Source organism: Protomyctophum bolini (genome assembly GCF_963924005.1).
Source record: "Protomyctophum bolini genome assembly, chromosome: 19".
NCBI classification, from domain to species: Eukaryota; Metazoa; Chordata; class Actinopteri; order Myctophiformes; family Myctophidae; genus Protomyctophum; species Protomyctophum bolini.
Window position 1 is genome coordinate 31259461 of NC_137880.1, and position 16332 is coordinate 31275792.

General features: G+C 40.2%; 1 protein-coding gene across 1 annotated transcript; it reads right to left on the minus strand.

Annotated features, from left to right (window-relative positions):
• Positions 1-5318: 5318 nt before the first annotated feature.
• Positions 5319-15720, minus strand: adgrf3b (adhesion G protein-coupled receptor F3b). Its single transcript, XM_080791478.1, has 17 exons — positions 15664-15720; positions 15326-15338; positions 14881-15012; positions 13455-13610; positions 12977-13047; positions 12763-12821; positions 12043-12167; positions 10824-11051; positions 10257-10490; positions 9248-9388; positions 8827-9026; positions 7912-8100; positions 6433-7764; positions 6247-6288; positions 6065-6100; positions 5793-5869; positions 5319-5604 (listed from the first exon to the last, which is right to left on the minus strand). Exons 1-16 carry the CDS (start codon positions 15715-15717, stop codon positions 5801-5803), a joined length of 3081 nt encoding a protein of 1026 aa, XP_080647604.1. The 5' UTR covers positions 15718-15720; the 3' UTR covers positions 5319-5604; positions 5793-5800.
• Between the last annotated feature and the right edge of the window lie 612 nt (positions 15721-16332).

Here is a 16332-nt window from a genome sequence, read left to right on the forward strand (position 1 = left end):
GCATTGTCCCTGTCAAATAAATAAATAAATAAAATATATAAACATTCACAAAAGGACTTGGATGAAAGCTCAGAGAGTCCCCATAAAAATAAAAAAAACAATAATAAATAACACAATAATAGCTGATAACACTCATTTAGCTGTCACTCAGGAAGGGTTATCATACCAAAATATGCTCTCTACAGATTACAGACATGGATATTTTCAACTGATGGTATAATAATAATAATATTCATTCGGGTCAAATGGAGTAGGGTGCTACTACTGCTGCTATTTTGAGCTCACTGGAAAGGCACTGCTACATAGAAGAACAGAGCCTTAATTAGTATAATTGGTACCACCTGACTGTGAAGGAAGTGAGAGAAACTAACTGCTAACAGCAGCCACTATTTCACGTGGCTGCTGTGAAGAATGTCTATTGCTTTTGGAATCAGATATGCTGTTACTGTTTTCCATGTCTATTGCTTTTGGAATCAGATATGCTGTTACTGTTTTCCAATGTTGTGTAGGCCTACTGATGCATCTTAACATTACTGCAGTTATCTAAGCACCACAATGAGGCAAAGGTTTCCTGGAATTGAGGAATTCCCCTTTAAATTATAGCGGACACAAGGTACAGTGGGCCCTTGAGAACACTTTATTTTCTATTTCTATTTGATTTTACAGTATATCTACATTTATTTTATTGTACAAATGAGGGGCCAAATACACACACACACACACACACACACACACACACACACACACACACACACACACACACACACACACAGATTTAGATGTATTTTAATAATTTGGTCGATTTTGTCCTTTTCAATTTACGAGAGTCTTAACGGCTCATTCATACAGTAGGCCTACTTCAGTTTGAGGTGATATTATCACCTCAAACTGAAGTAGGCCTACTGTATGAATAAGGAATAGGTCTTTAGGCTTCATTTCCTTGAGGGTGGAGGACAAACACCAGCTCAGCCTTATATATTAGAGCTGCAAGTAAACTTTGAGGTGCTTACCCTAATGCAACAAGTGTTAGAGAGGCATGCGGAGCGCTGGTGCAATGTATTAGTCCGTAGTTTTCAATAAAGAAGTGTTTTATTCTTTTTGTCGGAAGTTCCCAATGGCCATAGATGGCGGTAGTGAGGGACGCATCCGGTAATACCCGGAATTACGCTCAACGTAAACAGGAAGTAAACGAGGGGTGAAAATAGCGTGCCGTCACAAACGGGATTAAAACACTTCTTTATTGAAAACTACGGTGTAATACATATTGGACACGCACCCCGCATGCCTCTCTAACATTTGGGCCATCAAAGGTAAGCAATGTTGTATCTGTACATGTTCTCGTAGATTGAAAATGTCAAAATCGTAGACACACGCACTCACACTCACAGTTCACTCACTCACTCACTCACTAATACATTTATAATAATACATTGTATTTATAACGCACTTTATATTTGAAACAAATCTCAAAGTCAAAGTGCTACATCAAGAGTAGAAGAATAAAATAAAATGCATAAGTATATAAAAGGACTAAAATAAGGACAATTCATGAATTTCGTGGTCAAGTATACTGCTAAAAGGTTAAAAGCACACTGGGCATCTAAAAGTCCAACTAGCCAAATGCCTTGTTAAAAAGAAAAGTCTTAAATCCCCTTTTAAAAGCGTCCACAGATTGTGGTGCTCTCACTCACTCGCTACGAATTGCACCTGTGATAGTCTGTGTGTGTGTGTGTGTGTGTGTGAGACGCAACTTGGCCTGTTGTAGTAGCGCCACCATGAGGCTGATTTGAAAACTGTCAAGTGGCATTTCTTCCTCAGCCTATAGTGGGAATAGTCATAGCATATCCGTGGATATGCTTGGGATATACTAATTTATAAATCCTAAAGCCTTGTTTATACTTCACTGTGCAACGGTCCTATGCTGGAAAATAGCAGATATGCAAACTCACAGCACATCTCATTCAAGACACTGAACTTGCAGATCTGCCATTTTTGCCATCCAAATGCATTAGATTATATGGTTAAATGGGCCCTAAGAGATGCAGAAATTAACTAGAAAAGCATTTTAATGTAATTGTCATAATTCTGGCCTGATAAGCGGCTACAGACATAGCCGCTGTGCCACTTAAGAATGACTTTAAATATGTGAATTTATCAGACTTACTGAGACTCTGTTTTTGTCTATTGCTGTCTCAAATTGACTCCAAAAGCTTTGCCATTGACTCACATCTCCAGTGAACTTCTCCATGGTCAGTTACAGTTTAGGCAGTTTGACGGACTGTTGTCTTGTCACTGTATTTCCCGAGGCTGTGGATGCGATTTCTCCTTCCTCATTTCTCCTCAGAATGCGTTTTATCCTCGTCTTAAGTGCTACTAAAGAAGGAGTTGAAGGGTAAATTTAGGTCTGATAATGATGTACCATTAAAATAATGTATAGGCCTATAATAATTATTATTTATTTGATTTTTTTTTTTTTCATTTTAGAAAAAGCTGCCATTGAGGTGCCCACTGGAACGGAACCTGTATCTTGGACACAACAGTGAGAAAGTAAAACAGGTGAGTGAGCGACAACAACCTCTAATTGTTGGCTAGAAATGGAATAACTGATGATGTGGTGAGTTTGTTTTTGTGTTTACAAGTGGTGTGTAGTTGTGTACTCACTGTAGGCCTACTGTAGCCTAAGGTCTAGTGTCAAAGAAAGAAAATCACACCCGTGTGAAGTGAGGGCTAGCATGACAGTGCCCCTCAAAAATAAGGTATAATAGGATATCGTCTCGGGGCTGTTTCCATTTAAATGATAAAAGTCCAGTTTAATCTGTGAGACAACCTCATTGGTTAAGATGTCATATCTTTGCAAATTATTTTGGGCAATACGGTGTATTTATTTCCATATAGTCTTTTGGCAACACACCTCTTGTACATATATATCTCCATTGTTTTAGCGTTTGCCTCTACAGAAGTACTGCTCAAAAAGAAATACTGCAGCCAGGCTGCCAGTACCTGAATAACCTGATGATATTTTGAAATGCAACAAGTTGTCAGGAACTGTATAGTAACACTAATATAGGCTACATACCTTTCCACAATTGTACTATTGCAATAGGCTAGTGTTTAGAGAAGTGGTGGCAAAATGTGGTGGTATTTGTATTTGACCAATAGGTGGAGATATTGTGGTGGTATTTGACCAATAGGTGGAGATATTGTGGTGGTATTTGACCAATAGGTGGAGATATTGTGGTGGTATTTGACCAATATGTGGAGATATTGTGGTGGTATTTTACCAATAGGTGGAGATATTGTGGTGGTATTTGACCAATAGGTGGAGATATTGTGGTGGTATTTGACCAATATGTGGAGATATTGTGGTGGTATTTTACCAATAGGTGGAGATATTGTGGTGGTGTTTCACCAATAGGTGGAGATATTGTGGTGGTGTTTTACCAATAGGTGGTGGTAATGCAACATCATCCGCTTAAAACTGTCCCTTGATTTTGCAAACATGATCATGACCTTTTTTTCCTAAATGTTAGTCCAATTTAAAGACACCCACCTTTTTTCTCTTGATTTTAGCTCTGTCTTAGCTTAAAAAAGGTAATATAAATATAGATTTTATGACGTTTATGTATTATGATTTATTGTTATGTTGACCCTGCGTGTGTGCGTGTGCGCGCGAATCATGATGATTGTTTTTAATCGATATAGTTCGCATTCATGGATCAGTTAGGGTGAGAGGACATTCAGCAAACTCCGACTTTGTATTCATAGTCCCCAAGGACTCTGCATGCTGGCCTGGTTAGGAGAGGATTTGTTTATCAAATGAGTCTTTCTCCTTCAGGAATTCACAGCCCAGCTTACAAGGCACATGTATTATACAAGTCCTTGACCCTCTTCAACCAGTACTCCACTGTGGTATACCATTTGGTGGTATACTGAAGTTAAATGGGTAGTCCAGATATTGTAATAATCATCTCTATCTGTTGCTTCTGTGCTCTGTGAGTGAGAAACTATTAGTGATTCCATCTCATTAATGTACATGCTTAAACAGGTCTCAGAATCATATATTTAGCTATAAATAATTGCCAACAAAGCAGACTCTCCCATTGTATAAAAAACATCACACCCGTGTGAAGTGAGGGGCGCTTTTATCATTGTACTTCATCATCACTTAAAGCCTTAAAGCTGAACATAGGAGCTCCCCTCAAAAAGTTATATTTTTGAGGAGCGATAGCCCCTCCTATGTCCAGCTTTTTGGTGTGTGTAACCCACATTTTGTCCTAAAACAAACATTAAATGCCATCATTGACAATGAATGGACAATTTTGAGTGTTTGTGTAAACACAAACATTGCGTAACACAAACATTGATGACGAAGGTTCTTGTATGCATGTTGTTGCATTGTTTTCTCTGTCTAAATAGGTCATATTTGGAGTAAACCTTCCATTTACCACCTTCACAAGTCCGCATAGCCGACTCTGCCCTGAGGGCATTGTTGATTGACTGTGCTTCCATCTGGGGTTTTATTGGCCAAGTCCTCTTCGATTTCCTCAATTCAATATTATGGTGATTACATCCATGCAACGTGTCTAAATAGGTCATATTTTATGTTCTTTCACTATGCAAAGCATTGTGGGTACATTTGGGGGATGAGCCATATATTATGCTCTGCTTGCCCGTCATCAAAGAGCCACATCTTTTGCTTTTCTTCTCTCTGTTACATCATTTGTTTAGCGGCTAGCCCAAGATTAAACCCACTTTTACTTGTTGGAACAAAAAAAGCTAAACAAGGAAAACCTGAATCAGTGAGTGTCCAAACTGTCCATGGATTCAAAGCTTTCAAAATTGCACCCTGGTGGCTGTCGTATCCTAGCAGCATCACAGCAGTATTATAGGTGCTCTAAGCAAAAATGAAGTCCACTAGTTGTGCAAGAAACTCGACTTTTATTGTATTTACATTCTAAAAAGACTAATGAAGTAGAGTCCTTCATGAGAGCAGGACAAGCAGTTAAATTGTGAGGCTTTTATATCAGTCCCACGACTCCCACCCAGTCACAGATCTGTTTAACCAATACTACTGGGGAGCATTAGGAACAATTGAGATGATACACTTTACTCTGTCCCCATATGGGTGTATGTGCAAATTACAGTTTAAAATATTATTGTAGTTGAAATGGACATAAACTGTTCAATATTCTTACATTCTCAGCTGTGTTTAAAAAAAGATCTGGACTTGCAGGACTTGATTTATCATGGATTCAGCAGCCTCAATTTTCACACAACAATTAACAAACCTGACAAATGAATTAGGGCAAACTATTAATTCAACTCGAGCCAATCTCATTTAAATCAATTTCAGATTGAGATATCATCATGACCACTTAACTCATTCTTTAAAATGACATCTAGTAACTTGATGTTACTAACATCATTTCAGTTGAACATAACCTATCTTTAAACCAATCATCTACGGTATTCTACATGTTGGCCATATAGTAACCATCATTGGATCAGTCCGATGATAAATGAAATCCACGGATCAGTTCTTCTGATTGTAGAGTTGCATATATGAGTGTGACCGCTCCTTAGTTGGACTGGACAGAACTGACACTGAAATACAGAAATAACCAAGAGGCTATTTAGATTTTAAGGTTTACACACTCACTCACTCACGCACACACGCACACACACACACACACACACACACACACACACACACACACACACACACACACACACACACACACACACACTTTTTATGGACACAAGCAAAACAGCCAATAATGTATAATACTGACCTCAGCATTCATCTCTCTTTTGTACACGTAGTGGTGGTCAACTGTTTCATGCTCTCACTTTTTCCTTTTGATGGTCCCTAAAGAATTACACCAATCAAAAAGAAACCGCTTGACTTAAAACCTTTATTCTTAGTGAAACAGATCTGTGTTAAAACTCTACTTGGTCTTGCTGTTGTTTCTTTCTACACCAAATGTCTTGGAGCTTGGCTAAATTTTGGCTAATGTTCCCCCAATATTGCCATGAAATACCAGAATACTGATCCATGACTTACCTTAGCCATTATGAGCTTGAAAAGTTCTTCCCGGACCTGATCAGTAACACAAATGGAATGCTTATTGTAATCAAAGGGAATTGCCAGGTTACGGTACATATTTAAATATATGTATTCAGGACAGGAGTAACCTAGGACATGAGTGATACAAATCGACTAATGAATATTGAAAATGGACTTACCCTTTGCTCTGCAAAACACCCCGTTATTAAAATGAAGAAGCCCTGGATAGAAAGATATAGACATTCATTTTAATATACTGTAGTATTTAATTTCTAAACTTGTGTGTGGACTGTTATCAACAACAGAGTGATAAGTAATTACATATTCCTGCTTGAAACGTTTTCTTGTGAATTGCTGGAAAATACCTGAAAACTGTTGAGAATGGTGAAGCCGTATTTCAGAAAGACTGCCCAGGGATAGGTTTCCATATCGTCAAATATCAGCATTAAGAAGCCCATGAACCATGTCACCCCAAAGATGGGCGTTAAGATGACCACCACCTTCAGGATACCCTTTGCTGTGTCCTTGTCATTTGCCTTACTGGCGTCAGCCACAGAGGACTTTGTGAGCGTCAGGATGACCACGCCCATGCAGAACATGTTGGTCAGGACAATAGTTCCCATGGGGAGGATGAAAGCGTGCAAGGAGCCTTTTAAGAGCTCTTCGTAGGTGAGCCAGCAGCCTTTTTGGTAGGGCTTCTTGGTGTACCTGTAATACACGTAGGTGACGCCCACGATGGCGGTGGGGCAGACGTAGCCCACAATGCTGGCTAAGAACATGAACACCCTCTTCCTGAGTGGGCTGAAGACGAAGATGAGCTGGTGGACGAGCATGGTGCTCAGGCACAACGTCCAGCAGAACATGGCCAGGAAGAAGAGATGTTTGCACAATGCCAGGATCAGGCACACGTTATCACTGAGGCTACCGGGGTCATGGGAAGCCAGAAAGCTGCAGAGGGCCAACAATAGACAGATGGAGATGTTGACCATGGATGTGTGGCGGAAAAGCGAAATGTTGGACTTGACCACGGCCGACCACACCAGCGCCTCAATGATGAGGAAGATTAGCAAGGAGCATATGGACACACCCAGGCCTATGTAAGTGATCTCCTCCTCGAACGGGAGATCCACAGGGTTCTTGGACATGAGATAAGAGAATGAGGTCAGGTGGTTGCACTGGCAGAGGGTAAAGTTATCCACGCCCGTTATCAAGCGGCAACCTTCGCTTGACCATTCGTTGGTGGTGGTGTTCCAGAACACACAGTGAACTTTAGCTTTGGTAGTACTAGTCAGCTCCTCAGGGAAGGCCAGTGTAATGTCTATGGGTGAGCCTGTGCTGTTCGTCACCGTGGCTGATACCACAAAGCTGGACTTTTCTGAGGCACGGATATTTTCAGAGTTGCTGTCGGGGAGTTTTTGGACAAGGTTTTTTATCGCCATGGTTTTGACGATTCCAGAGGTCTTGTTCATGTTGACGCCGATGCCAAACACTGTGCGGTTGCAGTCTGAGCTGCCATTTGCCCGGCAGATTTTGAGCTCTACATTTTCAGTGTTGAGACCCTCACTGTTGTTGACCTTGATATTTTTTACTAAATCTTCCACCGACTTGAGGTACTTTGTTGACATTCCGTATTCAACGGACTTGTTGACCTTGTCCCATGACTGGTTAATCATATTGCTTGCTGCACCGAGAAAGTCCTAAAACAAAGAGCAAAATTAATTCTAGTAGTACTAGTAGTACTAATAGTTACAGTATATTCATTCTATAAATGCCTTGGCCTAATTTACACTATGTGGAGGTCATGTGGAATTAATAATTATAATTAAATGTAACAGCAGCCTCACATCAAAGAGACTTTCGTCCAAACTGATGGTGTCCGATGCAATGGCCATGGAATCGAGAATAGTGATGGATGCACCCAGGTCAGCCATGGTGTCTGTGGGTGTACTGGTGTTAGACTCGGTGCCGTTCAACAGACCAGAGAAGATGACCAGAGCTACTTCATTTGTGGCCCCAAGTCCCTTCAAAAAGTTCTAGAAATATACAACAAAAACATGTTCATGGTAGTCTCTGAAAATAGCAGCTACCATTATCACAATATCGTTGCTGTCCAGAAGAAACCATCTAACTTCAACTTTGAGGGGTGTTTTTGAGGATTTTTTCTTTCTTCATAAATCGATGCTATTTCAATCAATGCCCTTTACGTCTGTGTGTTGGTTAGAACAATATTTAACCAATGGAATGTATTAAAAAGTCCAAACTCCATTGGATCCCCAATGGATCCCCAAAGTTACAAAAATATTGAACCAAGTATTGAAAAGCGCTATGACAAAAACCTCTGGTTTCTTCCAGACAGCAGAGATACAGTATATATCTCTACTGTATATAATATGTATGAAATCTTAAGATTTTCACCCAGTGTCAATTGTCTAATCATGTAATCCTGGGTGCCACAATCCCTCTGCCAACCTTGGGAGAGTAATGGACTAATCTCATGCTTCACAAATTATGCATGAGGAGTCTGAGACGCTTATTTTCACCTGCACGTGGAAGGAACACGTTATTCCAAACGGTTTCTTTACCCTCCTTCAGGTGCTCCGGCTGGCCAGGGGGAGGCAGTATAGAGAGTAGAGACCAGGACTACTTTTGGAGGGCCCTTTTTAACAATTTTCATTTTGTTTTAATCCATTCCAGAAAATGACGCAATCCAAATGGGTAAAACGGATAAAAGTATGAACATATTGTGATGCCATACTTACCTCTGCTGCTATCTTTACTTTGTTCAGCTCTTCATTCACACAGTTGGAGTAAACCTCTTTCCATTCACCACCTTCACAAGTCCGCTCCCTATAGCCCACTCTGGCCTTAGGGCATTGACGATTGATGACTGTGCTTCCATCTGGGGTTTTTGGCCAAGTTATCCCCTCCTCCTCGATTTCCTCACAAATCTTACCCCCCTCTATACATGATGAAATCAGTCAAAGGTCACATATTATGCATGAGAAGACGCCCCGAAAAAAGTAAATGAATGAAAAACATATACAGTAGTTACTAAGCTATAAATGATCACATTGCATGATATTACCAATATTTGTCAGTACATCATTTTAGATTAATCGTTCATTGTGAATTTGTAAATCTTTACTGCATTATCAAAGGTGTAATGACATTCAGATCTACCGTAAATCACTGGAATATCCACAGTTCCATTCTTGACTTGGTTCTGCTGGTTCTTAAAAAAGATACTGAAACGCTGTGGCGGTTTTTCATCCTCACAGTCAATTTCTTGCTCGAAAGTGTAGTAGACGATGTCCTCCTCACCTTAACATGAAGTTACATTGACTCAAATATTTTTCAATACATCTTTCATTTCTAAGTGCAAAGTTAGTCTGTAACTCCGTACGCATAATATTTGTAGATTCAGTTTAGGAAAGCTGAGAGGGAGTCTGAGAAGCATTGTTTAGGAAGATTGCTGTCCCAGTATCGGAATCTGTCGGAATTTGGTTTTGGAAGAGAAAAGTGCAGCACATCCATGGGGCGGCGGTGGATATGGGGTAGAATGGCTGGATGGTAACCGCAAGGTTGCCAGTTCGAACCCGGGCTCCCCCAGAGTTAGTGTCGAAGTGTCCTCGAGCAAGACACTGAACCTCTAATTGCTCCTGAAGTGCTGGTTGGTGCCTTGCATGGTTGCCACCGCCATCGGTGTGTGCGTGTGAATGGGTGAATCTATGTAAAGCGCCTTGGATAAAGGCGCTATGTAAATAAATACACCATTTACCAATGCACCATTCACCATTTAAAAATAGGAAAAAACCAGGTTCAAAATAGGAATTTTCCCCTGGGTGGCAGAGGAAGTGTAGTTCAGGGTGGCAGAGGAAGTGTAGTTCAGGGTGGCAGAGGAAGTGTAGTTCAGGGTGGCAGAGGAAGTGTAGTTCCCAGGATTATATTAGATAATTGACAAAATCGTGGGATAACATTTATTAAAAAAGAAAAAAAGGTATTTTGGTTTGATATTCAACCAATGAAAAATTAACAAGTATTATAACTACATTGGATCCATTGAAACACAGTCTTTTTTCCATTTTCTGAAAAGTAATAATTTGGGACATACAATATAGTTTCACGCGACAGCGAAAATATGTCCCAAGAACATAAACCTTAGAGACCATATAGGGCTCGATTGACTTACTTGGCTTACTTGGCGTTACAGGGCCTTTATCCTTCCCTCTGTAGGACCATGTGGTCACCAGCTCTTCTGGGATGTTCGGGATGGCCGCCATAACGTTAACTCTCCTGTTCTCCTTGCAGTCCACTGTCAGAGGGTCAGAGGTCATGGTGATGGTGTCGGGCAGGACGGCCACCGACAGGTTAGCCTTGGCTGTGTGTCTAATTGAGCCGATGTTGAAGCCACACTCGTATATACCTGTGGAGATCATTTTACTGTTACATATGAGACCCATAATGTAGACCGCAGAGCAACTTGTAATTCTGTTGTTACTGTACAGTAGGTTCCCAATGTGTAAAAAAAAACAATGAAACCAATGCAATCTTTGGGATTATACAGTACTTGAGGTTCGGACGGCCCTCACATCTACAGTGAGCCGGCCTGCCAGTAGCCAATTTTAATACAGGAGGATAGGATACATAATTATGTCATCTTGTTGTCACAATCTTGACTATATTCACTCTTCGGTGTGTGTGAGGCTGGAGGTAAGCACTGTAGGCATTATGCCTGCAGGGTCTCCCTGATACTTGCCTGCCCAGATCCCTGTCACTCCTTTGAGCTTGACCTCAACACAAGACAGGATCTGCTCTGTGGAGCAGTCGCCCAGGCTCACAACGCTGCCGTCGTTGAGTTCAAACCGCTCGTCCTTCCGGCTCATGTTCCAGCCAGAGCTGTCTGATTTCTCTCCAAAAGTACAGTTCAACGTAGCGTCTGCTTCATACAACACCGTGTCCTCTGGGTAGTTCATACAGACCATTCCTGTTTCGGGGGATGGGTGTTAGTAGAAACACGTGTCATTTGTTCTTGCTATAGGTTTAATCTATAACGATAATTGTAAAAGTAGTTCAGGCAGACAACACACATGATAAACGTACATTTTGGCATTTTATCTCTGAATTTGTCACTCCCTGCATACACCTTAAACTAAGCCTATAGAAAATGAAAGGAAAGCAGGAATTGTAGTAGAAATGGTTGAACTTACACTTATTCTTACTTAGTCCTATTAAAAAATGTAAAAAAGATCTGCTTGTTGTTAAGCTCAGAACTGAAATTAGATTAAAGCATTGTATTTTGACGCTGTAAAAGCTCAATTTGTTTCTTGAAAAGGTGATTGTGGACTTTGGTTGTCCAGGATGATAGCGTTTCCTATACCAAGCGGCGGCCCTTAGGGAATTAGCGCCCTAGGCCGCATCCCACGGGGCCGCCCTTCCTGACTCACGCAATTTTCTTTTCACAGAACGGGACACAAAACGAACCAGCGATGTCCATACCATATAGATCCATACATTATTAAGCTATCTCAATCAATAAGTCCAGCTCCTCAAACGAAAAAGCCTTGGTACCAAGGCTACGTTTGTGCCCTAACTGCTTCTAACTGCCGCCCTAGGCCATTGCCTATGTGGCCTATATATATATATATATATATATATATATATATATACATATACACCGCTCCCTGTAGATTCCCCCGTTGGCCATTGGGGAGCTTCAGGAGGCAGTGTAGTAAAAACGCATTCACGGTTTTACCCTCTTAGCAGATTTTGTATTGACCTGTACTTTTGTTGAACTGTACCTATTCTACAAACTTGCCAAGAAACTTTTGGTAAAACAAAACAAACATGTAAAGGGACATGGTATGGCACATACAGTACATACTATGTACTGTATGTCCTAGTGTGTAGTCTATCACATAGACGTAGGTTATTTCATTGCGATCCAAACGACACGCTGGGACACCGTATTTACATACCTAGAGTGTCAACAAGAACTGTAGCAGCCAGACTGGTTTCCAAGTCGGTCACTGCCTTCTGAAGTGTCGAGGTCTCAAAAAAGACACTGAATTCGGCCTCAAAGTCAGCAATGCTGGGGTCCGAGCTTAGCAGAAGACAGACGTCATAGGTTATACATTCCAGAGAAATGTAAATGTCCATTTTCTTCTAATTTGTAGTTTGTAATTCATGTTGTTATTTTCCAGCAGTGGACATGTGCAGTACTGGGACCAATGCTGGTGACTTTGTTGTTTTCGCTCAACATTAAATACTGTGTATTATTTGCTGAAAATAGCCGATCGACAAGTTCGCCTTCTCGTTCTGCTATGCGTTCTTTCTACTATCTAATGCTCATTATGATATGGTACCATTTTTGTCTGAGGTGTGCTAATACCCCCGCAATTGGTCAGCTGACTGCTACGTCAGCGTATGACGTATGAAACGCGTGTAGTACCATTGTAATACACATGTACAGTATGCACCCATGAGCATAACATGAAGCCGCTCGAGTATATCTGACTGAACTAAACTAACCAAATGCCAGTTCAGGTTCTTTTCAGTCAGCTTTGGAGCATATCCCTCCTGAAATGGCCGGGTGTAGGGCAGGCCTATACTGGATGTTGACAAAGGTTATTCTACTGTAGGTCTCCTAGCAACAACCATCTATAAACAAATGATAACATCTTAACTGAGTACAGTACCTCCATTTGGTAATATTCACTCCCTCCAACCCATTCACTGTTTTCAAGCCATCTTCAAGCTTAAAGAAAAATAAGGGTTTTGGGACACAAACGTAAAATTCACAAGATAAAATGTAATACAGGGATCATGTGTATATGTTGGACAAACAAGCAGCATTTAATGATTAAAGCTTGTCAATTGAGTGCATCTCAGTGAGAGTGGAGTGGAACTTACCTTGAGTTTTACTGCCTCTTCGCCATCAGTCCATGACGCTTCGGGTTTTGAGACTGATCCATTAATGCGGACTATGTAGATTAAAAAGAAATCATCATGATTAAATGCATACACATATGACACACACACACACACACACACACACACACACACACACACACACACACACACCATTAGAACAAGCATGGCAAACAGTTTGAAGGATTTCCACTATAGAGTTGATCTTAGGTGTAAAGTGTTGAGTTGAACAACGAATGTAGGCTGTTCCAGTCACTGGATGCGGCAGACTGTAATGATGACAAACCTTTGGGATCATGGGACCATGCATTCAGTACTCTATTGTTTGTGCCTGATACCATGACGACACAACATTCCGTGATCACTGTCGTGATTAGTCTAATACCATTTCTCTCTGAAGAGCAAATGACAGTGTCCTGTTTTAAACTTTGAACGAGAGTCTGTCTTCAGAGACTAGTACCTTTGACCTTGGCAATGCAGATCGAAGTGGCGATGCTGGAAATGTTTTCATAGCAAGATGAGCCATTGCAACAGTCGTACTTGTAGCACACCTCATTAGTCCAGTGATACCCTTCTGAGCAGTTGCATACTGTCTCAGATCCAGTAACTAGGCATTCTAAATGGAAACACAAAAACATCCATCAGCCTTACTTTCAACTGGAGTCCCAATTTTTGGCATAGCTAGACATTTTCAACACTCTAATGAAAATGTCCTCCTTTTCAGATATTTGAAAAACAAAACAAAACCCAATACATTAATAATTTAGTGACAATAATGGCTACAAACATTGTGAGCTTGTAGATCAGCTATTTGTCCTATTTTCTTTATGAATCTGATCCTTATGTTCCCTTTGGTCATTTAAGCCTTGTCTGACTTAAGTGCAATATTTTTATTGTCTCATAGCTTGAAAATCCATTGTATAAAGGTTTAATTGAGTCTGTAACTGTAACATGTGCTGGCCTTCCTTGTTGCGCAAAGCATTAATTGATCTTTTGATATGATGAATGTGCAAATTAAAAAAACTATGCATTTGAGGTGAAGTCGAAGACTTGTCTCCACCAGAGTCATGAACTTTGGGTGCATTGGGTGCATTCATTGGGACACCCACATTGCCCAGTACCCTCCTAGTGACAAAGTGGGCAAAAGTTAAAGGGCAAAGGCAGAGTGTGTTGAAATAATCAAGTGGCCCTTTTTCCCCCAACCAACTTCTGAGTCATTGGTGTGTAGCCATTGTAAAATGTGAAATGAATCAATATCAATATATTTATGATAACTGCTACAACTGCTATTTGTGAACATTTAAAAAACATTTTGGAAATGTGAGAGCCTCTGATTCAGAAGGCATTTTTAGAATCGGCCTCAGGTCTTAATATAAACGAGTGCGCCCATTGATGGACCATATGATGTTGCAATGTGCAATGATTCCCGCATAGTTATATCGTGACTTGAGCGCATTGTAGGCCCTATCATTTTCTAAATTCTATTTAAAAACATTCTTTCACTTTTATATTTGTATGTTTTAATGTTAATTGATCCCTCTATCCTATCACTGTGATTAAATTACATTTCTATTTCTCTCCCCCGACACGGTCGAGGCAGATGGCCGTCCACCCTCGGGTTTTGCTTGACATTTCTTCCTAAGGGGGAGTTTCACGTTGCCACTGTCGCAGTGTTGCTTGCTCTGGGAGAGATCTCTGTCGGTTTGCAAAACATAGCAAAACACAGACGGAGCTATGAGCTTGTAGATCTGCTATTTTTCAATAGCTAAATTATAATATAATGATTAAAACACCAACAAGGATTCCCGCCCAGAATGGGTTAATAAAATTGAATAAAATTAGAATTTATTTGAAATTTCCATATATAATAAACAGCAACACGATACCTGCCACCAGTTCAGTCTGTATGATGTTGATTTGCTGATTCTGTACAGTGTATGCACCATTCAGTGTTGTTAACAAGGTGGATGTATCCATGGTGACATTGCTCTCTACCATGAGTTCAGCAATGTAGATGTCTAAAACAACAGCACGAATCAACACAAACATTCATACATGAAAATCATCATAGAAACAATGTATAACTGGAAAAGAAAAAAAACCTGTGAGTTCCCCATCACAATATTTAATCATGTGTTTGGCTATTACATTTAAATGCAGAATATCAACTTTTATAAGTGTGCAATCAATCAGTGAAGTGAACATGTTATGTATTTTAAGTAAATTTATGTGATGGTGACACAAGACCTTGCTCTATAAGGAAAAAGTAAACATTTTCTAGAGAGATTTTTAAGTTTTGTCATCATTAATGTTCTCTATATATTGACTCACCCGTTGCAAAGATCTGCATTGAGAAAGAGAGAAATCAATCAGTCAATAAAATTACTGGTGATGATTTTAAGACCAAGACATACATTATATCACCACTAAATAGAATACATTTTTTAATGGTTTATCGAAATGTAAATATTGTATTACTGAAGCTCAAATACTAATAACTAATTTCTTCAGAATCTTATAATTTATAGGCACATGCAAACCCACTCTTTGTAAATCAATTCTATTGAATTATCAGCGACCAAATGGGTTCGGTGCGAACCAAATGGGTCCCGACTTGCTTGGGAAACACTGCTCTAAAACTGGACTGATACGTATAGGTTCATTGTTACCTGATGGGAGATGAATATGACTCCTGTGAGCATCACTAGTGCTCTGGACCACATTGTCAATCTGGAGGTCAAAACAATCCAAATGAATAAAGGTAGACAATGGAAGTGAAAGGACTGGAATATAGACTCGCGCGCACATTTTAACAATTTATTTATGTCCACATAAAGGAGAGAATACAAGGACACAAATATTAGAGGTGAAGTAAGGTTACATTCACACAAGCATGCATGGCATGTGTCTTCATGATACAATAAGCCTTCCACACAGTACTGTCTCACACTGTAACGTTTATTTTTCCCATTGTAGTACTTATGGCATAGGTGTATTATATGGCATAGGTGTGGCATGTCTTCAACTTCCACAATAATTAAGTTGTCAAGTAAGTGTTCTCTGTGATTTGTGTGTTGTCTGCTTCACTCAGAAGGAACAGACGAGCTGCTGTACTGGCAGAGTTTCAATCTCATGCGGCTGCCGAACACAGACAATGTGTAGGAAGCAAATCCACCAGCTAATCAGCAGGGGTACCCACACTTTTTAGACATGAGAGCTACTTTCAAAATGACCAGCTCAACCAGATCTACCCACCAAAAAATATATATTATCCCTTTGCTGAAAATAGGTACATATTTGGCAAACGCTTTTGGAATGGGGAATAGAGTGGGGAAATA

What these genes read in the sequence shown, in the direction of transcription:
- adgrf3b (XM_080791478.1), bottom strand. Translation starts at nt 15,717, where the DNA reads ATGTGGTCCAGAGCACTAGTGATGCTCACAGGAGTCATATTCATCTCC. An exon ending in AGTTCTTGTTGACACTCTAG is followed by an intron (nt 11,052 to 12,042) that starts GTATGTAAATAC and finishes CCCCCGAAACAG; the next exon opens with GAATGGTCTGTATGAACTAC. An exon ending in TGGACGAAAGTCTCTTTGAT is followed by an intron (nt 7,765 to 7,911) that starts GTGAGGCTGCTG and finishes TCTTTGTTTTAG; the next exon opens with GACTTTCTCGGTGCAGCAAG.